This window comes from Mustela nigripes, chromosome 7 (assembly GCF_022355385.1).
Source record: "Mustela nigripes isolate SB6536 chromosome 7, MUSNIG.SB6536, whole genome shotgun sequence".
NCBI classification, from domain to species: Eukaryota; Metazoa; Chordata; class Mammalia; order Carnivora; family Mustelidae; genus Mustela; species Mustela nigripes.
The window spans coordinates 35,209,810-35,235,830 of NC_081563.1; the positions used below are offsets into that span (position 1 = coordinate 35,209,810).

General features: G+C 52.0%; 1 protein-coding gene across 1 annotated transcript; it reads left to right on the forward strand.

Moving 5' to 3' along the window:
- Nucleotides 1-22,184: 22,184 nt before the first annotated feature.
- DUSP2 (dual specificity phosphatase 2) lies at nucleotides 22,185-24,539 on the forward strand. The gene is made up of 4 exons (XM_059407641.1): nucleotides 22,185-22,657; nucleotides 22,761-22,882; nucleotides 23,340-23,559; nucleotides 23,681-24,539. The coding sequence occupies exons 1-4, from the start codon at nucleotides 22,270-22,272 to the stop codon at nucleotides 23,893-23,895; spliced, it is 945 nt and encodes a 314-aa protein (XP_059263624.1). The 5' UTR covers nucleotides 22,185-22,269; the 3' UTR covers nucleotides 23,896-24,539.
- Nucleotides 24,540-26,021: the final 1,482 nt, after the last annotated feature.

The following is a 26,021-nucleotide window of genomic DNA, read 5'->3' on the forward strand; positions in this document are numbered from 1 at the left end:
ATCACAAGTAGGCAGAGAGGCAGGCAGAGAGAGAGGAGGAAGCAGGCACCCCGCTGAGCAGAGAGCCCGATGTGGGACTCGATCCCAGGACCCCGAGATCATGGCCCGAGCCGAAGGCAGCGGCTTAACCCACTGAGCCACCCAGGCGCCCCGTGTTCTTTTTTTCTTAAGATTTTATTTATTTGAGAGAGCGAGAGAGAGAGAGCATGAAAGGAGGCGAGGGCCAGGGGCAGAGGGAAAGGGAGAAGCAGAGCAGGGCGCCCAATGTGGGGCTCCATTCCAGCACCCTGAGATCATGACGTGAGCCGAAGGCAGTGGCTTAACTGACTGAGCCACCCAGGCGTCCCTGGTTTGTTGGGCTCTTATCACTAATTCAGCCCCACCCTCTGTGCCAACTATCAGCTCTCAATACTCAGCCAGAGTACCCATTCACAGCTTCTCCTCCCGGCGGGGGGCTAGCAAGAGGTGCAGCCCTTGGTGCCTGCCTGGACCTGGAGGATCTCTCTTCCCCTCCCGCCTAGGATCCTTCCGTGTCCATCCCCTGTTCTCGGCATCCCATTCCTCTCTGTCAAAGGAGAATGGGTACACAAGAGGGAAAATTTTTCAGATCCTCACATACTGGATAAACCAGCTGAGTACAGTAAGACCATTTGGCGGTAGTTTTCCTTCAGAGTGTTTTGATTCCTGATCTTTTGTCTTGTGTAACCTCCCTGTGCCTCCAGCCTCCAAGCCTGTGAGATCTCTATTCCTGGCATTCTATCGGACTTATTTTTATCTAGTGTGCTATCAATGGGCCCTCATTTGTAAATTCAAATTCTTTCAATTCTTGAGAATTTTCTTGAGTTCTTTCATTTTCCCCTATCTCTCTTTTTGTCCTTCTGCTATTCAAATGGCCAATTGCCTAACTATCCTCTCATTTTCTTATATTTTTTCTCCCTTTGAAAAAAAAGGATTTTATTTATTTGACAGAAAGGGCATAAGGAGGGGGAGCAGCAGGCAAAGGGAGAGGGAAAAGCAGGCTCCCCGCTGAGCACGGAACCTGATGTGGGACTTGATTCTAGAACCCTGGGATCGTGACCTGAGCTGAAGGCAGACATTTATCTGACTGAACTACCAAGGCACCCCTTTTCTCTCCTGTTTTTCAGACACTTGTCTTCTTGCTCTATTTCTGAAAGTTTCCCACATTTTTAGCTTCCAACCCTGATACTGAGTTTTTAATTTCTGCTTCCTTTTACTACCCAAGAGATCTGTTTTTGGAATGTTTACGTTTTGTAGTTACTGTCCTTTTATGGGTGCGGTATCCTTCCCCTCTAAGGATGTTAGTGATTTTTATTAATATTTTCTTCTTCCTACATACTTTGTTTTGTCTAAGTTGATTTTCCTGTTTAGATCCCTCTCCTGCAGAATAGAGGCATTTCTTGAATGGCTAAAAGCCACTGGTGTTGGTTTGTATTAAGAAACAGACTGGGGCACCTGTGTGGCTCAGTGGGTTAAAGCCTCTGCCTTCGGCCCAGGTCATGATCCCAGGCTCCTGGGATGGAGCCCCGAATCGGGCTCTCTGCTCAGCAGGGAGCCTGCTTTCCCCTCTCTCTCTGCCTGCCTCTCTGCCTACCTGTGATCTCTGTCTGTCAAATAAATAAATAAAATCTAAAAAAAAAAAAGAAAGAAACTCAGACTGGGGTACTTGGGTGCTCAGTTGGTTAAGGGTCCAACTGTGGATCTCAGCTCAGGTCTTGATCTCAGAATAGTGAATTCAAGCCCCACATTGGGTTCCACGCTGGGCTACGTCAAATAAATAAATAAATGAAATAAATAAAAGAAACTTACCTTGGGGGCTAGGAGCATGTGAGTGTTGGTAGCTGAATTTGAACTTCTTTGTTGGGTGGGTTGGCTGGGTTTCATACAGACCTTCAGCTGGTTTTTATTTCAGCCCTTTTCTTTGCCCCACTCAATGTTCCGCTTATTCTGAGCCTTTGGCGATTCTGCTTTGTACATGGGTTGGCTCTTGTCCCTATTACTGACTAGGAATCCATTTTTTTTGTTTGTTTCCCCTAAGCCATTTACTGTTTTGTGCATCTGCTTTCCAGTTCCCAAAACATTTTTCCTTGTGTTCCTCTTTCTCCTTGACTGTGTGGGATTTGTCTTAGATTTTGCTTCCTTTAATTGTTGTTGAAGTGGGGTTTCAAGAGGGAGCGAAAGGGGTGCCTCGGGGGCTCAGTGGGTTAAAGCCTCTGCCTTCAGCTCAGGTCATGTTCCCAGGGTCCTGGGATCGAGCCCCACATTGGGTTCTCTGCTCAGCGGGGGGCCTGCCCCCCCCCCCCCCCCCCGCCTACCTGCCTCTCTGCCTACTTGTGATCTCTGTCTGTCAAATAAATAAATAAAATTAAAAAAAAAAAAAAGAGGGAGCGAAAGTTAATGTGTGTTTTCAATCTGACATCTTCCTGGGTCTGTTTTTGCTTATTTCTTCATGTAGTTTAGTCCCCCAACTTTATTGAAGTGTAATCAAAGTACAATTAACTCCCTATATTTAAAATGCACAATCTAATCAATTTTGACATGTCTATACACCTGTGACATCATCATCACAATTAAGATCGTGAATATTTTGTCATCATTTCATCATCTACAAAATTTCTTTGTGCCCTTTTGTAATTCTCCCTTAGTCCTGTCCCCAGGCAACACTAAACTGCTTTTTGTCTCCATCGAATAGCAAACATATTCAAGGATTTTATATGAATGGAATCGTATGGTATGTACTATTTTTTCCTATGGCTTCTTTCAGTGTAATGATCCTTGATTTGCCCGTGTTGCATTTATCAATAGTTCGTTCTTTTATATTGCTAAGTATTATTCCACAGAATTATTCCACAGTCTGTTAATTCATTCACCTGTTGAGAGACATTTGAATTGTTTCCAGGTTTTGGCTACTACAAATAGAGCTGCCATAAACATTTATATCCAAGTCTTTGTGTGACTGGGTTTTCGAGGTTTTGTTTTGTTTTTTTTTTTTAAGTAAATACCTTGGAGTGGAATGGCTGAGTCATATGCGTATGGTAGGTGTAGGTTTAAATATTTGTAAGTAACCGCCAAACTGTTTTCCAAAGCGGTTATGACATTTTACATTCCCACCAGCAGTGTATGAGAGTTTCAGTTGCTCCCTCTTAATTGCCAAAACTTGTGATGGCCAGTCTTCTCGTTATACTTTTTAAAAATGGAGATACAATAGATATACAATATCCTATTCATTTGGGGTGTGCATCAGGGTGATTTGATTATTTTTATACTGTTACAGAATGATCCCCACAAGAAGTCTAGTGACCGTATAAAGTTACTGCAACATTATTGACTATATTGCCTATGCTCTACATTATATCCCCATGACTTACTTATTTTACAACTGAAAGTTTGTAACTCTTAATCCCCTTCACCTATTTTTCCTGCTCCCCCCCAGGACCTGCCCCCCTCCCAGTACCTCCCCAACTCTGGTAACCAACAGTTTGTTTCCTGTATCTATGTGTCTGCTCCTGTTTTGTTTTGTTCATTCACTTATTTTGTTTTTTAGATTCTACATATAAGTGAAATCATTCCGGATTTGTCTTTCTCTGTCTGACTTACTTCACCCTCTAGGTCCATCCATGTTGTCGCTTATTATATGTTAATTTGCGTTTCCCTAATGACTAATGATGTTTAGCATTTTTATGTGCTTATTGGCATTCATAAATCTCCTATGAAGTGTCATTTGAAATCTTTTGTTCATTTTTATTGGGTTGTTTGTGTTCTTATTACATCATAAGAGTTTTTATAGAATATGAATCTTGTTTTTTTTCTTTTCCTTTAAAATATTGAGTTATGGTGCACCTGGGTGGCTCAGTCAGTTAAGCGTCTTCCTTTGGCTCAAGTTGTGATCTTGGGGTCTCGGGCTCGAGCCCCATGTTGGACTCCCTGCTCAGCGCAGAGCCTGTTTCTTCCTCTCCTCCCCACTGGTGCTCTCTCTCTCTCTCTCTCTCTCAAATAAATACATAAAATCTTTAAAAAAATAAAATATTGAGTTATAATTCACATACCATAAAATTCACCCTATCAAAGAGTATAATTCAGTGGTTTTAAGCATATTCGCAAAGTCGTGCAGCCATCACCACTATCTAATTTTAAGCATCTTCATTGCTTCTTTGCCCACCCCCTCCACAAATCAACAGACCCATTAGCAGTCACTGCCCCGTCCCTCCACCTAGTCCCTGGCTGCTGCTAGTCTACTTTCTGTCTCTATGGAACATTTGATGTAAACGGACTCATACAACATGTGGTCTTTGTAACCGGCTTCTTTCACTTAGCAGAATGCTTTCAAGCTTCATCCATGCCATTGCATGTATCAACGCCTCATTCCTTTTCAGGATTGTATAGTATTCTACTGTAGGGATAGGCTGCATTTTGTTTATCCAGTTATCATTTGCTGAACATTTGAGTTTTTCCCACTTTTTGGCCATTATGAATAATTCCATTATGAACATTCATGTTTAAGTTTTTGTACGAACATATGTTCAAACAATTCTCTTGATTATATACCTGGGACTGGAATTGATGGGTCAATATGGTAACTCTGTGCTTAGCTTTTTTTTTTCCTTAAATTTTATTTATTTATTTATTTGACAGAGAGAGAGAGAGAGAGAGAGAGAGATCATAAGTAGGCAGAGAGGCAGGCAGAGAGAGGAGGAAGCAGGCTCCCTGCTGAGCAGAGAGCCCGATGCAGGCCTCGATCCCAGGACCCTGAGATCATGACCTGAGCCAAAGGCAGAGGCTATAACCCACGGAGCCACCCAGGCGCCCCGTGCTTAGCTTTTTGAGTTACTGCCAAACTGTTTTCCAAGGCAGCTGCACCATTTTACATTCACACTAGCAACTTATGAGGGTTCCAATTTATGCACGTTCTCCACACTTGTTATTGTTGTTTCATTCTAGCCATCCCAGTGGATGTGCTGTGGTATCTCCCTATGGTTTTGATTTGCACTTATCCCATGAATAATAATGGTGGGCATATTTTCATGGGCTTATTGACCATTTGTAGATCTTTTTCAGAGGAATGTTTTGTTCATTTAAAAATTGGATTATTATTTTATTCTTGAGTTGAATATTTGTATGTTTTAGATCCAAGTCCTTCATCTGATGCATGTGTTGGGAATATTTTCTCCCTGTGATTGCCTTTTTTTTAATGGTAACTTTCAAAGAGCATAAGTTTATAATTTTGATGAAGTCCAACTAATTTTTCTCTTTTATGTTTTATGCTTCTATTTTCTAAGAGACCTTTGCCTAATTCAAGGATAAAAGATTTTCTCCTATATTTCTAGACATTTTATAGTTTTAGGTGGTAGCATTTAGGTTCATGGAATGAACTATGGAAGTTTTTTTTACATCTGATGTGAGGTAACATTCACTTTTGATATTGAGGATATTTCCAATTTTTCCTTGATCTGTATTATTACATATATATCATCATGATAGATTATTATTTTGTATTTCATATGAGGCAGAATGTGAGTGTCATTCCCCTATTCCCCTTCTTCCCTACTTTTTTTTTCCCTCCTCACCCTATCTTACCCTGTCCTATAGCTCTTAGGGGAAGGTTTTTCTGGGTTTTGTGCTTTTCTTTCTTTAAGAGTGAAGATACAGAGAGATTTTGCCAGTGGAATATATTTTTTGACTAAATATCACCACATTTCTTTCCCTGTGTCCTTGCCAACACTTGGTATGCTCTATTTTTTGTTTTTATTTTGCTAATTTGAATGGTGTAAAGAGATCTCTCATAGTTTTATTTTTCAGTTCTCTAACTGCTAGGGAGTTTCAGTATTTTCCTTCCTTCCTTGCTTTCTTCCTTCCTTTCTCCTTTTCTCTTTTCTTTTTTTTGAGAGTGAGTGAGCACACAAATGGTAGGGAGGGGCAGAGGGAGAAAGAGAATTTTAAGCAGGCTCCATACCCAGCGTGGAGCCCAATGTGGGGCTTGATCTCACAATCCTAAGATCATGATCTGAGCAGAAATCAAGAGTTGGGCCCTTAACTGACTGAGCCACCCAGGCACCCCCTAAGTATTTCTTTATATACTTGTTAATCTTTCAGATTTCCCTTATATGAATTGCCTATTATGGCTGTATCCATTTCTCTATTGATAGTTTTCTATAATTCCCCAATTTTTCTTGTCAATTAAAAAAAATTCATTGTATGTGCTAAATTAGGATTTTTAATATTTTATTTCTGAAACAAAATATAATATACAAGCAATAACTGCTGTCAATTTTAGACATTGCAAACATTTTCTTCCAATTTATCACTCATCTAGTAACTCTATGATGTTTATTGAGCCGAGATCTCTACTTTTTATGTGGTCAAATCCATCATTTTTTCAACTATGATCTGTGCCTTTAAAATCTTTATTCCCTCAAGGTAAAAAAGATGTCCTCCTACATGCTTATGTTTTAGCTTTATAGTTTAACCTTTTGTATTTAGATATGTACTCCATTAGGTAGGAGTGCGAGAAGGGATCCAACCTTGCTTTGTCCATCCTGGTTTACTAGTTTCATGTTCTTTTTTCTTTTCTTATTTTATTTTTAATTTTTTTATTATTTATTTATTTGACAGACAGAGATCACAACTAGGCAGAGAAGCAGGTGGGGGAGGGGGCGGGAAGCAGGCTCCCCGCTGAGCAGAGAGCCCGATGCAGGGCTTGATCCTAGGACCCTGAGTTCATGACCTGAGCTGAAGGCAGAGGCTTAACCCACTGAGCCACCCAGGCTCCCCTCTTTTCTTATTTTAAAAGACTCATTTATTTATTTATTTTAAGGGGGAGACGGGTAGAGGGAGAGAGAATCTCAAGCAGACTTCTGCACTGAGCACGGAGCCGGTGTGGGGCTTGATCTCATGACCCTGAGATCATGACCTGAACTGAAATCAGGAGTCGGATGCTTAACTGACTGAGCCACCCAGGCGCCCCTTAGTTTCATGTTCCAAGCATAGCTAGCACAGAAGCTGGGCCACCGAAGAGCTGGAGAGGGGCATGAGGATTGGGACCCCTGAGTGTGAGGGTGGAGGAGGACCCGTTACGGTGGTTTTCTCCAGCAGCATTTAGCTAACAAGGCTGAGAGCTGGATTGAGACATTAGGGTTTTGGTTTTTTTTTTTTTTTCAGGTGTCAGGTTTGGAAGGACAAAGAAGGAAGGGAGTTCAGGACTTGGCAGGGGGCAGGAGGAGCAGACACAATAAGCCCGGAAGTGCTGTGGACGGAAGCAAGTGTCTTCCTGTGGGTAGAAGCTTGAAACTCGGGGACATGCTTAGGTTATAATAAATGAAAAAATGACCACAAAGCCAAGTGTGTGGACAGCAGCACCCAGATGTGCTAGCACAGGTTTCCTCCACCCACTGCACCCGTGTTGGAGTTAGCACAGATGGGGGTGTGGCAGGTGGCAGCCGTCAGAGTTAGGCCCGTGGCAGCCGCCCTTTTGTGTGGGAACCGTTGGGCTGTCCTGAAGGTGCTGGGCCTCAGGCCAGATAGGAAAGAACCCCTCACTGTCCAGGATCCACAGGAGTGGGGTGAACAGCCTGCACATGACTAACTGAAGGCTGAAGCTAACTGAAGCTCAGGCCCTGGATGGTGATGGGTGACAGGAAGCAGAGAGATTTTGTAGACCTAGATGTGAGGGGGAAGCTGGGGGGACAGAGGAGCCAGGCCACAGGGAGTGGGTTTGCCCAGTGAAACAAATATGGGGCTTTCCACTGAGGCAGACTGGCCGTGCTGGGCAGGATCGCGGGGTTATGGGGCACAACCGTCCCACCATGCTTACCACTTGCCATGTTAATGAAGACTCACGGCTTCCTCACAGACCTCCCTCATGTCATTGCACTGCCTGCAGAACAAGATGTCCTCCCCTTCAAAAAGGCAGAGGAGGAGAGCAAGACTGGAAAATTCCCAATGGGCTTTTTAACGCCCCAGCCTAGAATGAACATTTCATTGACTGGAATGGGGTGCATGGCTCGGCCCTACTGTGGGAGGACTGAGGAGGGCAGGGCTCTGTGCATCGGGCAGTGGAGGTCTGGAGACCAGCCGCCACCACCAGTCACATCTACCACAGGTTGTATGAGGATGTGTTTCCTGTCAGGACTGGCTTCCTCCCGGACCTGTCTGGCTTCTAGGCCCATTCCTGGACTTGCCCTGAATGGGGAGATGTTGTTGAGAAGCAAGGCTACAGGGACCCTAGGAGGGCAACCCTCACCTGCCAGGACAGGGGGACCAGCTGGTGAGGAGGTTGGGGAGGAAGGTTGGGGCAAGGTCTCTCAGGGCTGCCTGAGGAGGGGTCGTGCACCCTGCCTGGGACCCCCTACCAAGCCTTGTAGGGCTAACAGCCTTGTTTTCAGTAATGAATTTCCCTACCTGTCCTTTCTCATTAAGTGTATTCAGTGCAAAGGGCTCACAACTAGTGAGGGAATGACTCCAAAAATGAACCAAGGTGGGTTATGGCCAATGCTTTGCTATCTTCTCCCTTCTTTCAGCTTATTCTCAGTTTTCTGTAGTGTGGATCGATTTCTGGGACAACTCTGGAAAGTAGCAACTGTTGTGTAATTAGTCAGTGTAGGGTGGGTATGGTGGATAAGACTCTGTCCTGGGAGAGATAGGACTTGGGCACACAGTGGGTATCCTTGTTGCTAGCTTTCGCTGGTGAGGCCAACCCCCTTGGATTTCCTTTTGACAACGAAGGAAAATGAGACTCAAGTCACTTCAGGGTCTTGCCCAAAGTCATATTGTGTGGTGGTGGGAGAACCAGGTTTGGAGCCCAGCCTCCTGGCCCTGATCTGCCCCTGACCCGTGTCCCTTCCCCCTTCACCTTGGTCCTGTTCTAAGCTGAGCCTGCCGCATGCGCCATTTGACATGTTAGGACTGTTCCTTCAGGAAGGCAAGATCAAGTGCAAATTCTTTCAGGCCCCCAGGAGCTGAAACCAAGAGGCCTGTGCTCCCAGAGCACCCAGGAAAGGCCATGTGAAAACCCAGCAGGCGGGGGTGGGGGCCCAAGGCTTGGGGCCTAGGGTGTCAGAGGGGTGGAAACAGGATGTGAGCAGAGAGGGGCCGTGAGAAGGAAGGTGGCTCCCAGCAAAGGCAGCCACCTGGTGCTGCATGTTCTGAGCCACGGAAAAAGACCCTGGGCTGCGTAGGAGTCGTCACATCCTGTCCCTGATAGGCCTCCCCCGCCCCTTGCCTGGCTCCCAGCCAGGGCAGAATCCGACCCCTGGGTGAGAGGGCAGGTGGAAGACAGGAATGTTGCCTTTTGGAGAGATAAGGATTCAATCTCCCCAGCCGTCCCAGGGAGGTCTCATACCCAAAGGCGAAACCAAACATGAAGGAAGAACAGGGCAAACAGCTCGCCTGTCCCTCCAGTGAACACTGACACGGACCTGCTCGGCCCAGGCCTGAGCTAAGAGTAGGCAAAGTGAAGCTGCTAAGATTTGTTTCCTGACTTCAGGGAGGCCTAAGTATTGGGAGGGTCTCCTGATTGGGGCCCATAAATGGCAGAGGTGAGCCTGGGCTCTGGGAGGCCCTGGGAGAGGCCCTTGGTTCAGCCTGAGGATCTAGGAAGGCTTCCTGGAGGAAGTGAGGCCTGAGGGAACTCTTGAAGGAGAGGCTGGTAAGGGGTAGGTAAAGGCATCCCAGGCAGGGTCAGCCAGCACAGGGTGCTGGGGGACACCTGGCCTGGGGTGTGTGTGTCAGTGTCCCCAGGGGGCTCTTTTTGCCCACCTGGCCGGAGCCCATCTCTTTGGCCTGCTCAAGATCTGCAGTTTCCCCTCTGGCCTGGCTCCTCACAGGCACCGACACTGGCATTCTCTTCCCGTGTCAGGGCACCCCCACCCCTCATCCCTGCAGCAGAGCTCGGGCCCCTTCCTCTCACAGTCCACTTGTGGAAGGCTTCCAGACGCTCGCTTCCTGGTCTGGCCCAACTGTGACAGCCTCCAGCACCTCTTGCCACTCAGCCAGCCACCTCTGTGTGGTTCAGTGCTTTTCCTTGGTTTGTAATCAGACCTTTTCTCCTAGAGCATTTTCATCTATATTTATGTTTGTATGGAATACAGGGCTTCTGTTTTTTATAAAAGTAGTATCATACCGTATGCCCTTATTTGTAAGTCCTCTTTTTCCGCTTGGTCTGCAGTGTGTGTGGATTTACCTCGCTATTCTTTTTTTTTTTTTTTTTTTTAAGATTTTATTTATTTATTTGACAGAGAGAGATCACAAGCAGACGAAGAGGCAGGCAGAGAGGGAGATAGAGGGAAGCAGGCTCCCTGCTGAGCAGAGAGCCCGATGTGGGACTCGATCCCAGGACCCCGAGATCATGACCTGAGCCGAAGGCAGCGGCTCAACCCACTGAGCCACCCAGGCGCCCAACCTCGCTATTCTTTTATAGATGCTTGGTAGAACTGTAAAAATTGTGTATCCCATTTCCCCCCAATACCAACAATGCTGCATTGCAAATCTCTGTATGATTCTCTTTCCAGAGTGATACCCGGAAGAGGGGGTGTGGGGTCAAAGGGCATGTTCTCTCACCTTCTGGATAGGTCTTGCCAAATTGCACCCCTCCTCCTCAAATGATACCAACATACACTCCCACCAAAGGGGCATGAGGTTATCTGCTTCTAGTACTGAATGTTTGCCAACCCGCTGAGCCAGTGAGACCACCCCATTGTTCCCGTGGGCAGAGCCTGAGGGCAGCGTGTTTACTGGACACTTGCATGCATCGCTTGACCTGCAAATTCTGTGCTGCTTTTCTTTGTCCCTTTTTCTGTTGTGTTCTTTGGCTTTTTCTTGTTCAGTGTTGGAGGGCCTCACGTCTTTGCTTTCTTTCACAGTACTCCCTTTCCTCCCTGTTTATTATTTTCTGTGACTGTCATCTGACTTAGGACATGTTTCTTCCTTTCTTGCCTCTCCCTCCCCGCCCCATGAGAATGCAAGAACCCAGAGGGCAGGGATTTTGTCATTTAATGTGTCTTGTGCCCAGGACAGTCGCTTGGCACAGAGTAGGCACTGCCAAATGAATTGTCCTGTGAATGATTGAGTGAATAATAATCTTTTAATCTGTTGCTTGTTTTTCAAATGTTTTCTCCATGTCTGTCATTTGTCTTTTACCTTTGCTTATGGTGAGTCTGATCGGATAGGAAAAGTTAATTTACATGAGTTCAAATCTATCAGTTCTTTCACATGGGGCTTTTGTGTTCTGCATTTTGCTTATGGCTTTTTAACCCCAAAGTTATAAACTTCTTCTGGTGTGTATTTTCCCTAATATTTGCATATTTGGTGTTCTTTTAAGTGATGTATTCCACATGGTATGTATTTTTGTTCATATGAGATGTAGATCAAAAAGTCTGAAAGAGTGGACAGCCAGCTCCACTATTGTGGTACGTGGAGAAGTCCAATCTTTGCTCTGTTGGTTGGAGGTGCCATCATCACTGGTGGGCTTTTGGAACTTCCAGTCAGTTCCATTGCTCCATCTGCCTATTTCTGTGATGGAACCACACTTTAAAAATCACTAGACTTTTATAGTTTATTTTTACATCAACTATAAAATTGGGACAAGTCCTCCCTCTTTGTTCTTAATTTTCAAAAATTTCTTGGCTATTTTTGTACATTTTCTCTCTGACATGAATATGAAAACCAGCTTGTCAGATCTCATTAAAGCATCTCATGATTCTGGTTGGGTCATAAATGCATTTATAGATCAAGTCAGGTTGGACCCCACACCTTGATCTGGAATATTCTTGTTATGGGGCATGATATAATTCTCTGTATACTTAGCTTTATCATGTCCTTCAACCAAATTGTACAGCTGTCTTTTATTTTATTATTTTTTAAAGATTTCATTTATTTATTTGACAGAGAGGGAGTACAACCAGGGGGAGTGGCAGGGAGAGGGTGAAGCGGGCTCCCACTGAGCAGGGACCCTGACGTGGGGCTCGATCCCAGAGCCCCGGGATCATGACCCGAGCCAAAGGCAGACTATAAAGTGTCCCTTCACAGTTGTCTTCCTATAGGTCTTAAACATTCCTCTTAGGCTTGTTTCTTGGTCTCTTACAGCTTTTGTTAATGTTTTGAATGGCAAAGTTCTATTACAGGTTTCCATTGGTTTTTTGTTTTGTTTTGTTTTTGGTATACTGGGAAGCAACGATTGTTGTATGATGATCTTGTCTCTGGTTACCTTGCTGGTTTCCCCTTATAGTGTGTGCTTTGTCAGATGATTCTTTTAGATTCTTCTGACAGGTAGTTATATTTTCTATAAATAACAATGGTTTATGTTCTTCTCCTGCATCTCTTTCTTTTCCCATTGAAAGGCCAGGACCCCCAAACTCGGCCCAGTGGCTTGTTTTTCCCTCTGGGAGAGTGATCCTGTAGCTTCGCTGTTAAGTGTGATGTTTGCTGGACTTAAGAAGGCTTCTATTTTTCTATTTCTAGTATCCTAAGAATTCTGCTTTTCTATTATCTTGATTGAGTGTTAAATGGTATCAGTTTTATGATACCATTTGATACTATGCGTCTGGGTGGTGTAGTCAGTTAAGTGTCTGACTCTTGGTTTCGACTCAGGTCATGATCTCAGGGTTGTGAGATTGAGCCCTGGTATCGGGTCGGGCTCTGCACACAGTGAGGAGTCAGCTTGAGAGTCTCTCTCTCCTTCACCCTCTCCCTGCCCCCACTCTCCCTCCCTCTCTCAAATAAGTAAATTAATCAAAACAGTATCAGTTATTTGACAAGCTTGCTTGGGGTGGTGGAGCCTGGGATTTTAGCTGGGAGCATGGCTGCTAGGAACCCAAAGCCTTCCTTACGGTTAGGGGTGGCCCAGGTCTGACCGCTGTGTCATGAGCCCATTGTTCCATAATTCTTCACATTATTTACACACACACAGCCCTTCATAGTTTCCAAAATGCCTTCCCCGAAGGTGGCTCATTCATTTCCCACAACAGCCAGGCAGGCAGGCGAGGGGGCGCTACTGTGGCCCCTTTCCCAGGAGGCGGGTGAGGCTGACTCAGCAGCCAAGGCACCCCAAGGGGGCTTCCCGGTAGGGCTCACTGGGAAGGGGAAGGCGCCTCATTGTTGGTATGCAAGTAGTTCCTGTTTCCCTTATTTGACTGGGGCTGTGGAGTCTCCTCCCCACTGAGACCTGTCACCTGCATACAACCAGTCTGGGGGAGCCTGGCCTGGCTTTACCTCAAAGCTTCCAGGCTGCCTGACCCAGTCCCATGTGGGCAGCCCACTGTTCCAGATGCTCCAGCACCCATTCCGTCTGCTGCCAGGATGCAGTAAACCTCTCCTCCAGCCCCAAGGCTCTGGATGGGGAAGTGGGAGAGCACTGAGGCCAAGCCCAGCAGCTCCTCTGTAACCTGCCGCTGACCTTTCCCCATAGGAACCTGGGCTGCCAACTGTCCAGGGTCTCACTGCTCAGCTTGGCCCTGGCAGGGGGCTTCTTTCAGACTGGTTTGGCCTATAGGTTCTAGGGAAGGTTGACAGCGTCTGGGTAGCCCCATGGCTGCGCCCATGAGCCATAGACATTGTGGGCTAGGGTCTGAGCCCTGGGCCCAGTGGGTGAAGGGTGCAGGGAAGTGATATTGTGGTGTGTGAGGAAGCCACCAAAAATCTTGTTCTACCTGGTGAGAGCATCCTGTGCTGAAAGGAGTTGTCTAGGTCATGTTTGCCATCCCCCTGCCTCAGCAGGGTCTTCAGCCTCAGAAAGAAAGATGTCCCCGGGCACTGGGGCAACTTCTCTATGGAGGGCAGGGGAAGTTCTGCATTCTGACCTTGGCTGACCTCAGAGTGCTGCTTCCTCTCACTCCTTCAAGGACAAATGCTTCACGCTGGGGATGGACCTGACCCTGACACTGGGAGTGGCAGCTGTGCTCCTCCTCTGGGGAGTAAAGGGGGAGGGCAGTCCACTCCTCTGCCACGGGGAGTGTGCCTATAGTGGCAGCTGTGCTGGGCTGGTGTGGGGCCATAGGGCAGGGCAGGCTCCCAGAGACACTGGACCCAATGGGAAATCCAGGAGGGCTATGCTAGGACCTGGAGAAGGTGGCTCCGGCCATCCAGGGGCAGGGCAGAGCAAGGGCAGAGTTTAGAAGGGGGGTTGAGGTTGGATGGGGGTCTTGGCCCAGGAGTGGGACAGGGGTGTGACCACATGTGGTCTCTGAGCTTTGAGAGGTGGGCGCCACACTCAGCCCTGTGAGGTTATGAGGGGCCCCCACACTTCCTGTCAGAGAGAGGAGGCTGCCGTCCTGGGGGGAGGGCCTGCCCTTGGCCACATAGGGTCTCTGGGGGGATATTTAATAAACAGGGCTGAGGGTAGGACATAGCTGAGAGGTGGGAGTTGCTGGGCAGAAGGAGAGGTGGGGAGAAGAAAGTGAGACCAGGGGAGGGCCGGGGAGGGAGAAGGCAGAGGGGTCAGTGGCCTCCCAAAGGTGGGCCTTTCCAGCTGCAGCATGAGCTGCCTTCCTGGGAGCCGTTCTGCTGCCCGTCTGCGGATCCTCTGGGGCCTGGGCGAGGCAGCATGCCCTCTGGCTCTCCTGTGTCCTTGGTGGCCCTTCCTCACCCTCAGCACTGGACCCGAAGTGGGGAGGCTCTAGCCACCCGGATTTCTAGCCCAATGACTATTGTCATGGGGGTCATATCCTGGGGCCCAAGGCCTGGGTCCAGCCTCCTGCTCTTTCTCACTCAGGCCCACTGCTAGGTGGTCTTGCAGTCTCAGTCAGCCCCATGGTGACAGGAACATCAGGCAACTGGGCTTTCCTGGCCCCTGCAGGTAGCTGGGCCTAAGTAAGTACCGGTGAGCTGCCTGGCCTAGCCTCCAGGGGCCTTTCCTGTGTCAGACAAAATCTGAGGCCTACCCCTGCCCCTGGGGAAACACAGGCAGGCACTGCATGAGTCAGGCTGGGGACAGGGACAGCTAGGTTAGCCTTTCTTGGTTAGGATGTTCTAAAATAACTAGCCAAGAATATGGCCAGGCCTGGCCCCTTGGAAAGTTCGTTCTGTATGGCCCCCTCTCTGAAGCAAGGGTTCCTGACTTGGGGTAGCAGGTGGGCTCTAAGGAATTGCGTCAATGGAGACGCCAGCAAGGCCCAGCTCATAGTGAAGTGTCTTTGGGGCACCCAGCACAGTGCCTGATACCCAGGGGAGCCTATGCCACTGTATTCTCAAAGTTGAAGACTAATACAGGCCATCTTCTTTAGCCTTGAGATCTCTTCCTTCCACAGAACAGCACTGATGATGGGGAGCTCAGACCTTACAAGGAGTGTGTGTGTGTGTGTGTGTGTGTGTGTGTGTGTGTGTGTGGCTCCACAGGTCTGAGGCCAGGCCCTGAGAAATGTCCCTGTGTGGAACCCCCGGCTTCTTTCTGGGCAGCACAGACAGAGTGGGGTGGCTGTGCAGGGGGAGACTGCCTCCCACGCCCTCCAAGCTGTCTGAGTGAGAGGTGGACTGGGGTGTGGAGGGCACTTGTATCTAGGCTGCACAGTGTGCCAAGTTAAACAGGTGCGTGCGGTGCTGGCGGTCGGAGACGTCTCGGGGCCGGTGGTAAGGGGTGAAGGTGTGTGGGCTGGGGCATGTGTGAGGCAGGGCTGGGCCCTGGGGCCAGGACTGATCCTGATCACGCAGGGGTCTCTGGGCTGTCATGGGGCTAAGGAGGCCACACCCTGGGGGTATGCTCATGTCTGTGCACAACGGGAAGGTGGTTGGGTTTAATTGTGTGTGATGGTCTGTGACACCGTGTGTACACAGGTTGTGAGTGTATAACTCCATATGCACGTGTGTGTGTGTGTGTGTGTGTGTACGCATATGTATGCATGTGCACACGTGCACATCCCTCTCTGGGTATCCAGGGGCAACTCCATGAACAGTGATGGCTTCAGCTTTTCTTCAAGGGCAGCACAATCGGATCTGTGGCCCTGATCCTCCTAATCCTCTCCAGGCACTTCCTCTCCAGCTGCCCCCCTCCCCAGCCATCTGCGCTGCTATAGCCAGCCCTGGGCCCAGGACTCTTCTGGGCGTCCTGTCTCCCCCAGATCCCCAGCTCTTCTCTGGCTGTGGCATAGGGAGCCTCCTGTCTCTGCCCTTTTCCCTCACATGTGCCGAGTAAGCAGCCTTCTTCCCGACTGTGAAATGAGTCCTAGGAGGTAGTGAGCACACAAAACAGCTGGTGTCCCTTGGCTGGCTTCTGGGTCCCCTGGCTGGGGGAGCAGGCACCCAGGTGGGGCTCAGTGTCAGGAAGGAGGAGAGGCAGGCTTGGCCCCTTCTTTCTCTTAGCCAGCCAGCCACCCGGACTCCTCCAAGTCTCTGCCCTCTCAGTCCCTGCTACTTCTCCCCACACCTGATCTGGACCCCTTCTCCATCTTCGCTACCACTGCAAGTCCGACCAGGTCCCTGAGCCCCCCGACAGCTCCCCACGTAGGTCACATGGACTCTTCTGCTCCTGTGCTGGTGTGTTTGCTCCCCAGAACCAGTCTCTGCTTTAGGGACCTCTTCTGCTCTGGAGCCCGGAGAAGGTCAGGTTGAAGGGCTCAGCAGGTAGCGCATCCTGACACTGACCTTTGTTCATCACTGTGGATTTTCAACTTCCTGTGTAATCAGCTCCCTATCTGAGGGCTAGCTGGGGGCACAGAGGCAAGGTGACATGTCTACAGAGACGCGCCAGGGGCCCTGTGGGCTGGGCACTGTGCTTGCCTGCGTCCTGTGGGCCCCGCTTCCTCAGGGGGTTTGTAGCTGACCAGGAGAGAGCACCAAGGCCCCCCAAAGAGCCAGGTCCTCTTGACGGTGGCCTGTGCGGCTAGAGCCCAGCCGAGAGAAGGGCTTTGGGCAAGGGTGGAAGGCGGGTCAGAAGAGCCTGGGTGGGTGCCGATCTGGATTCTGAGGGCAGGACGGAGAGACATGAGATTGTGAGTTTGAACTCTGGTTCTACCATCTACCAACTGGGACAGTTTGGGTAAATTAGCGTCTTGGTGCCTCGGGCCCCCTATTTGTATTTGGGGTACTGGTCATTCCCGCCTCTTAGGGCTGTCAGAGGTTTAAATGTGATAATTCCTATAAAGGTTTCAGGACAGAGCCAGGCACGTGGCATACACTCAGTCAGTGTTAGCGCTCATGGTTGTCTTTGTGAAGAAAGATGAGACAGGTGTTTGCTGGTGGAAGGGAGGCCATAGGACACATGCCCGAGACGGGGTAACCTCATGGTGAAAACCCGGGTGCCAATCCCACTATTCACAGGTTGTGTGGCCTTGGTCCACCACCTCACCTTCTCTGGGCCTGGGCTCCCCTGTCTGCCGTCCCCCTCAGCCCGGCAGCCTAGATGAGGCAGTGCTTAGAAGGCACCCAGCCCAGGGTTCGTGACACTAATGAGGGCACAGAGAGGTGAAGTTGCTTGTCCAAGGCCTCACAGCAGGACGCCTGGGTGGCTCAGTTGGTTAAGCAGCTGTCTTCGGCTCAGGTCATGATCCCAGCGCGTCCTGGGATCAAGTCCCACATCGGGCTCCTTGCTTGGCAGGGAGCCTGCTTCTCCCTCTGCCTCTGTCTGCCTGTGCTCACTCCCCCCCCCTCCCTCTCTCTCTCTGATAAATAAATGGAATCTTAAAAAAAAAAAGAAAGAAAGAAAGAAAGAAAGAAAAAGGCCTCACAGCAAGGACATAGCCCTGCTGTTTGAGCCAAGGCAATGTGGCTCCTGAGCCAAGGCAACGTTGCTCCTGAGCCCCCAGGGCTCCCCGATCACGTGGCTGCCATTCCATGCTCCTGCTGGTTCTACTGGTCTTCAGGGGAGTGGACCGGCCTGGTCTCCGGTTGTGGTAGAGGAGCGGGGCTGACAGGTGGGAAGGAGCAGTCGCTGGCTCCTCTGGGCCTCCCAGGCCCCTGGCCACGGCTTCCACTGCACCCCGCTCTGGCTGCAGGCAGCCCCGGGAGTCCTCTTGTCACAGAGCCACGCACCCTGGGGCTGCAGCATGGTCACTTTTCTGAGAATCCCTCGCTTCTCACCTAGCCGTTCCCACTGGTGACAGAGCTCTCCCTTAGCAACCTCTTCTCTTCTCAGCGACTGCACCCTGAGCCAGGGGCACATCCAGCCGACAGGGTGGGAATGGAGCACTTTCACTGCTGTGCCAGCCCAGGGCTGGGGCCCAGGGCTTCTGGAGGGGTGCCTGCCCCGGGAAGAGTGCAGGGAGAAGGTGTCGCCTGGCCCCAAGCCCAGGCACATCCAGGGGTGCAGGCAAACCCAGGGTGCTCTGATGGACATGCAGTGGAGCCTGGCTCTCCAGCAGAGGAGCTGGCTCTGGCCGTGGCAATGGGACTGCTCTCCGGGTTGCTCGTCCTCAGGGCGGTGGCCTCCTCTCCCCTGTGCCTTATGCTCCTCTCTCAATGGGAGACCACGGCGGGAGGGACAACCAGACCCTATAGAATAGCACAGAAGCTGGAAGGGGCTGTTGGGTCCTCTCTTGGGCAACGAGTCCTGCCTCTTCTACCTGTGTCACATCACCTACCTGTGTCACACTCTTTAACATCTTTGGGTCCCATCTGTACCATTCAACTATATCATTACCCTAGGTGGATAACTAGTCTCACTTGCCATGAAGACAACATCATCACGAAAACAAATATTCCTGAAATGATGAGGTCAGCACCCTGAGGGCAGTGGTTTGCGACTTACTGCTGTGTTCCCAGCGCCCAGAAAAGTACCTGCCACATCACAGGTACTCAAAATACATTTCTCTGAGTGCGGGGCCGGTGAATGAACAAATGCAGAAAAGAAAGAGTGATCTGGAGATGGATGCTTGGGGAAGGCATAAAAAAGCCACACCGGGGCGCCTGGGTGGCGTAGTTTGTTAGGTGATCTTAGTTTCTGCTCAGGTCAGGATCTGAGGGGCATGAGCTTGAGCCCTGCATTGGGCTCCTTGCTCATTGCAGAGTCTGCTTGCCCCGTCCCTGTGTTTTTCTCCCCCTGCTTTCTCTCTCTCTCAAAAATCTTAAAAAAAAAAAAAAAAAAGCCACACCAGCTCCAAGTGGAGACTTTCTTCTTGACACACTCACTGTGTGGAGGAGCTTGCCTGCCGGTGCTCCTGCCCACAGATACATGTGACCGTGGGACCCACGTATGTCTGTCTTTTGGTCACTGAAGTTGGCCTTTCCGAGGGCTGGACGCCCAAGCTGAATGTCCGCTCTGCCCCGTCCTCCCCACTGTGCTGGAAAGGACCATCTTTGAAAAACATGGAACCTCTGTCCCCGCCTGGCAGGAGCCTGTGGGGGTGGCCGCCGCGCCTGCCAGGCAGAGGCCGGGCACAGGAAACCTGACGTCATCCTGACTCACTGCTCAGATGAGGCTGGGGGAGGCCACAGTCGTCACTCTCACCTTCTTCCCCACCTGGCACGAGGATGGTAGCCACACCATTCATTTCTTCCTTCCCCCCAGGGCATGGGCTTGGGGCGTAGGTTTGGAAGGAGGAGGAAGGAACACCAGACTCAAGCCCACAGCAGGACAGAGCTTGGAGCTCTGTGATTGTGGAAGGGAAACCACTTTGTGTGGGGGCTGGGTCAGGCTGTGCCGGTCCGGGCAGGGGAAGCCAGGAGTCCCAAAGGCAGGAGGAGAATGACACTTCACTGTCAAAACAGGTGGTTGCAAAGGACTGCACAGCATCATTTGTTCCAATTATGTATTTTAGTTAAAAACTGAAGCTGGGTCCCAAACCGACTTGATGGTCTAGGGATGAGGAGCAGGGGGTCCTCCCTCCAGAAATTCAGCCTGTGGGGCATCCGGCTGAACAAGACCCCTCTTCACAGTCTCCACCCGTGTGTCCAGAGCCCTGCCTCATCTCTGCAGTGAGAATGGTGTTCCCTCAGGAGGTGGCCAAGGAGGGGAGACGTCCTGTGCTATGACTCACCAGAGGTCTGGGGATCTTTAGTCAGAGCAGAAGTGGGGGTGGCATGTGGGCTTGCGTCCTCCCTCTCTTGTTAGTCTGGCCTTGGGCTTTTACACCGTTATTGGGGGTGGGGGTTACCCCAGTTTGGGAAGAGGGGAAGGAGGCAAAGAGAAGCCCTGCTTCATGGCTAAATCAGGCCTCCTTGATTCTGTGTTCCAGAGCCGCAGAACGGACAGCCCCGAAGCAGGTGGCATTGAGGGGGTGACATCCTTGCCACCACCTCAGGCAGAGCGCTGGGCAGGGCCCCTCGGACTGTGCTGTGAGAGTGAAGCTTTCACAGTGCACTCCCACTCCTGAGTGGAACTTCCCAGCAAGGTGCAGGCTGTTTTCCCCAAGGAGGGGTAGAGGCTCAGCCCAGTGTGGGAGTCCAGGGTCTGCAGCCCCACCACTGAGCTGGTTTTCACTCCTGAGCCAGGATCTCAACTGGTCAGTTTTCTCTCCTCCTCCCCAAGGAGCTGGGAGGCTGTGGCTCCCAGTGGGACAGGTGACGCCAGCCCTACGGGTTAGCAAGACTGGACCTGACTGTTCTTTTGCGTGCTCTGTAATTTGCCCCTGGAATCAGCCATTAAGTCATTTGCCGGGTTGATGCCAAGGATAAGGGCCCCATATCAGCCTCTGGGATCTGTGGCCCAGACTCCCCGGCTCTGTTGTGGGCTTTGCCACATCAGCCTCCACATTGGCCTGTAGGGAGGCATAGGACACTAGAGGAGCCCAGACAGCGGTGTGGCCTTGTAGCCTTGGAATCAGTGTGGGCGAATGCACAGTCTATTAGGAGCTCCTATCTTACAGATGGGGACACTGAGGCATGAGAGAGTGACAGATGCATCGACACACCATTTTGAGGAGTTAAGAGTTTATAAAACAAGCAGAGGGCTTGGAGGCCAACGTGGGTCCTAGCTGCAGCCCTCCAAGGCAGTCTGGATATAGGGGACTGCAAGGGAGCTGGAAGGATCTCACAGAGGACACTGAGTAGTGGTGTGGGGGAATGGGAGCCTAGGGAATTGGGTTCTGAAATCCCACACAGCTAGGGGTGGGAATGAGGGCAGCTCCTGCTCCAGGATGCTCTTCCCTCCACCTGAAGGTTTCTGCTTTGGAGTTTAGCTGTCAATATCTCTTGCCCCCAACCCAGAGGCCCAGCTCCTCTCCCCACACACCGCTGGGCCTTACCATATCCAGTCCCTGGGCGGACAGAAGAGGTGTAGATTACGGAGCTCCCCATTCTCACTGCTCATTACCTCGCTCAGGTGCCAGTCCAAGGTCCCTGCTGACAGTTGGGGGGGTGGGGGCTGCCATAGTCCAGGGAGGGCTGAGAAGGGGCTTCGTAAAGGAGTGGAGGAGGCAGATTCTGGTAGTTCTTCTCCTTCTTCCCCTTCGTGAGGCTGCTTGAAATTCCCACAAGGCCCCAGGGAGAGCCCATCAACGTCAGCAGAGTTCCCCTTCCGAGCTGGCCTGTGACTTGGGGAAGTGCTTCACCCTGGGCCTCTGGGGTTTCCCTGGGCCCCAGGGGAAGCCTTGCCCGACTCTTAACTGGAAACTTATCCTAGGCCCCCTGCCTTTTCCCTGGAAGGCCCAGGGGACCGTCTCATGCCAATGTCCAGGGTCTTGGGCCCAGGGGACAATGGTCTGGACCAGGTTGGCCACTAACCTGCTGCCAGACCCAGAGTGCTGGTCTCAGCCACGCAACGCCAGAGGAGAGGGAGAAGAAGGAAAGTTCCTCCTTCCCAAGGTTTCTAAGTAGAAAAAGGACATCTCAGCATGGCTCCCCACTCCCCATTGTAGAAATCACAGCCATCTCAATTTTTGTTGTAACAAATCCCCAGAGGGACAATCTTGGAAGACAAAGGGAGAAGGGAGAGGAAGCATGCCAAGGGGCACCCCTGGCCCCAAAGTCTCTGGGCAATGGGGCTGTGCATCTGAGACACCAGTTCCCAAAGACTGAACGCTGTGGAGCAGTTCATAGGGTGGGGGTGTTCTTCCATGCCCGGGCGCAAAGGTAGGGGGTAGCAAGCACCTGGGCCCCACCGACTCCGGCAAAACCCTTCCCTCAACAGCTAGTCTCGGCTTCCTCCCCCTTCCGCCCGCCCAGTCCCCGGGCCCGCCCCGCTAGCGCGAGCTGCAGGCCGCGGGGGCGGGGGCCGGCGCCTTCCTGCGCTGCCCTTGTATGGTGACCCGGGAGGCGGGCCCCCGGGTACTTAAGCCGCGGCGCCGCCCAGAGCGCCCAGAACACTCATTTCGGTCAGCTCGGCCGCCGCGAGATCCCGAGCGCGCGGCGTGGCAGAAGCAGCGCAGTGAGAGGGGCCGGAGGAGCCTGGCCGTCGCTATGGGGCTGGAGGCGGCGCACGAGCTGGACTGCGCGGCGCTGGGCGCGCTGCTGCGGGAGCCTCGGGAGGCCGAGCGCACGCTGCTGCTGGACTGCCGCCCCTTCCTGGCCTTCTGCCGGCGCCACGTGCGCCACGCGCGGCCCGTGCCCTGGAACGCGCTGCTGCGGCGCCGCGCCCGCGGCCCGCCGGCCGCCGCCCTCGCCTGCCTGCTGCCCGACCGCGCGCTGCGGGCGCGTCTGGCCCGCGGGGAGCTGGCCCGGGCGGTGGTGCTGGACGAGGGCAGCGCCTCGGTGGCCGAGCTCCCGCCCGACGGCCCGGCACACGCGCTGCTCTCCGCGCTGCTGCCCGAGACCCGTGCGGGACCCACGGCCGTGTGCTTCCTGCGAGGTGAGCGCCGTCCGCGCCCCGGCAACCCCTCCCGGAGTCCTCCCAAGACCCCCTCCGTCTCCTCCGGACCCTCCCCGCTAACCGCCTTTTGCCCTCCCTGCAGGCGGCTTCGATGGCTTCCAGGTGTGCTGTCCCGATCTGTGCTCTGAGTCCCCCGCCCCGACCATGTCGTCTGCTGGGTTAGAGAAGAGCCGCTCTGACCCCAGGGCTCCCTTCTACGATCAGGTGAGCTGAGATCCGAGCTCATTTCGCTGTTCGCCCCCAACCCCTGTCCCCGCATTTGCGGGATGGGCACCTCTGGGGAAGGGGGCTGCCATTTGTGGATTCCATGAGTCTCTCCGTGTCCACACTCACGTGTGTGTGTGTGTGTGTGTGTCCGTGTCCGCAGCAGATGGGGAGCACATCTCCGTGCGTCTGGTGTGGGTGGCTCTTGTGTGGCTCTGTGAATTGTGTCTGCAGCATATTTGGGGCTTTGACGGGGAGGTGTGTATTTGTGAGTGTTTACATCTGCGTGTCCTCCTGGGTGCTCCGTTTCCAGAGTGTGATCCTGGTCCGGATAGGTGGATAGGTGGAGGGCTCCTCCTGCTGGGGCGGGCTGTGTTGGCCCCTGCTGGTGCTGAAGCCCTCCAGGTCCAGGCTGAGAAGAGGGCCTCCTCCTGATCCCTTTCTTGTCCCCATGCAGGGAGGCCCGGTGGAGATCCTACCCTACCTGTTCCTGGGCAGCTGCAGCCACTCCTCCGACCTGCAGGGGCTGCAGGCTTGTGGCATCACTGCGGTCCTCAACGTGTCCGCCAGCTGCCCCAACCACTTTGAGGGCCTTTTCCACTACAAGAGCATCCCGGTGGAGGACAACCAAATGGTGGAGATCAGTGCCTGGTTCCAGGAGGCCATAAGCTTCATTGGTAAGGGGGGTGGTCCTCAGCAGAGGGACCCAAAGGGGCACCCAGGTGAGGGGCCTGGGGAACCTGTCACCTCCCCTGCCTCCCTTCGTGTGTGACCCTTCTTTCTTCATCTCCCGTGCAGACTCGGTGAAGAACAGCGGAGGCCGGGTACTGGTACACTGCCAGGCGGGCATCTCCCGCTCGGCCACCATCTGCCTGGCTTACCTGATACAGAGCCGCCGTGTGAGGCTTGACGAGGCCTTTGACTTTGTCAAGCAACGCCGGGGAGTCATCTCCCCCAACTTCAGTTTCATGGGGCAGCTGCTACAGTTCGAGACTCAGGTGCTATGTCACTGATGCAAGGCCCCACCATGCTCCCCCCACTCCCCCCACCGCCCCGGGGAGAGGGGCACCGATTCTCTCCAGTTCAGGGAAAGCTGCCCTTTCCCCGAAATTTGAAAAGCCCCCAGGTGGTGGTGCTGCGAACGTAGGAATTCTGGACTTTCTCACTTGGTGCTTGTCTGCTGGGTTTGAGGGCTGGCCCTCATTCTGGGGACCAGAATGGAGGGCATGTCTGCTTCCCCTCTGCCCTCTATCTTCTGGCAGAAACTGACTGGACTCTATACCCGCGGATTCCCACGGGTCCCACCACGATGTTGAAGCCCTTGGCAGCCTGAGGGCTCCAAGGAACAAGCTGTGACAACCAGGAGCCCCATTTAGGGGGTGGTCCACTACAGGCCTGGGGCCTGCGCCTTGTGCTCCTGGGGAGCTGTGCGTCAGGGAAGGGCTGCCTCTGCTGCGTGTGGGCCTCTTGCGCACGTGTGTGTGTGTGTGTTTGAGCATTTCACGCCTGTATCGGTGCTGGAAAGTTTTTTTGTGTTCAGGTGACATTTAACACTCCCTCCCCCACTTCCTCCCAGCCCTGCGGGCGGGGGTTGGAAACTTAGCACTTTATATTTATACGGAACATTGAGGACGTGTCAATAAAATATTGTTTTGTTTAAAAAGCAACGTCTCAAGCATCTGGTCTCAAGTCAATGCCCCGGGAAAATGCTCCAATGCCATGTCTTCATCAGACCTCCCCTTTTCCTGTATGGCCAGTGCCTGGGGCTTGGAAGGAGGAAGGTGCTGGTGGAGCAGAGGGGCTCTCTGGGCCCTGGGCACCCTATGCTGGTGTCCTAGTGCAGGCAGTGTTCTGGCTCTAGAGCTGCAGGAGGTGGTTTCTGGGAGGCTGTCTCCAACCTTATTCTTATCACTGGCTTTGGACCTTGGGGGGAGAGGCCTGTGTCCATGGCTCAGACCCACTTCTTTTTGGGAACGTGTGGATACGTACGTGTGTGCGCCCGTGTGTGTGGCTGTTTGCACGGGTGTGTGTCTGGCATTCTCAGATTGCACACACCTGCATGTCACGTGCGCCTGAAGAAAATCCATGCAGGTGCCTGTGTGTGTGTGCGCCCCTTGCGGCAGCCATGCGTGCATGAGCTAGGCCGGGCCTCCTCTTCCCCACAGTAGGGCAACATAGCCGCCCCCCTCTCCTCTTGCATGCACAGGCACGGCCCCCAGGCCTCTGAATGCCTGTTTGCCCTGGGGCTCATGGCAGCCCGTTCCCAAGTTCCTTCTTGTCCCCAGAAGCCACGTGGCCTCATGTCTGGCGTGAGAACACGTCACCGGGGCACCGGGGATGGGCTTAGTTGCTCTTTACACCCACCCAACCAGCATGGTTTTTTTTTTTTTGTTTTTTTTTTTTTAAGATTTTATTTTTATTTGACAGAGGTCACAAGTAGGCTGAGAGGCAGGTAGAGAGAGGAAGGGAAGCAGGCTCCCTGCTGAGTTTGATCCCAGGACCCTGGGATCATGACCTGAGCTGAAGGCAGAAGTTTTAACCCACAGAACCACCCAGGCGCCCCGCAAGCAGCATGTTTTGACTGAATGTTGGTTACCTGCCTGGTACGGGACTACGCCGTCCGGGGAGGTAGGAGTCATGGGCCCAGCTGAAGCCAGAAGTGGAGGGGTGCGTGCTGAAGCTGCTGGCAACAGGGGCTATGATTTGCCTGGGAGCAGGGGTGCGGAGGTCCTCATGGTCAACTCTTGGACAGCAACCCCTGCTTCATCCAGCCTCCTCCCCTGGCCACTCCCGAGTGTCATCTAGCTGATGCTGTTTGTCCTTCGCAGCTCAGGTCAAGGGTGCCCCCCACAGAATGCTGGCTCTTCCCCGTGGCATTCTGGGCACCCGGCAGTGTACACCTGAGGTGTGGAGCTCCATGGTTAGGAGGCCAGGTTTGCTCCTGCATTTGCTCTCCCTTGTCTGTAAAATGGGGTTTTATCATTAGCCTCTGCTGGTTGGTGTGGTGTGGAGAACGGCACACGTCAGTGCATTTAAGAGGCTTAGCCTGGCATCTACACATAGTAAGTGCTCTCAGGAAATACTAGCTACTGCTGGCCCAGGAGGTGAAGGTTCGCAGGTGTGTAGCTGTGTGTCTCAA

Bases quoted from the DNA above. Each gene is read 5' to 3' on its own strand.
- DUSP2 (XM_059407641.1), top strand. From the start codon at position 22,270: ATGGGGCTGGAGGCGGCGCACGAGCTGGACTGCGCGGCGCTGGGCGCG. The intron at 22,883-23,339 runs GTGAGCTGAGAT...GTCCCCATGCAG, and splicing joins GGGCTCCCTTCTACGATCAG to GGAGGCCCGGTGGAGATCCT. The intron at 23,560-23,680 runs GTAAGGGGGGTG...TCTCCCGTGCAG, and splicing joins GGAGGCCATAAGCTTCATTG to ACTCGGTGAAGAACAGCGGA.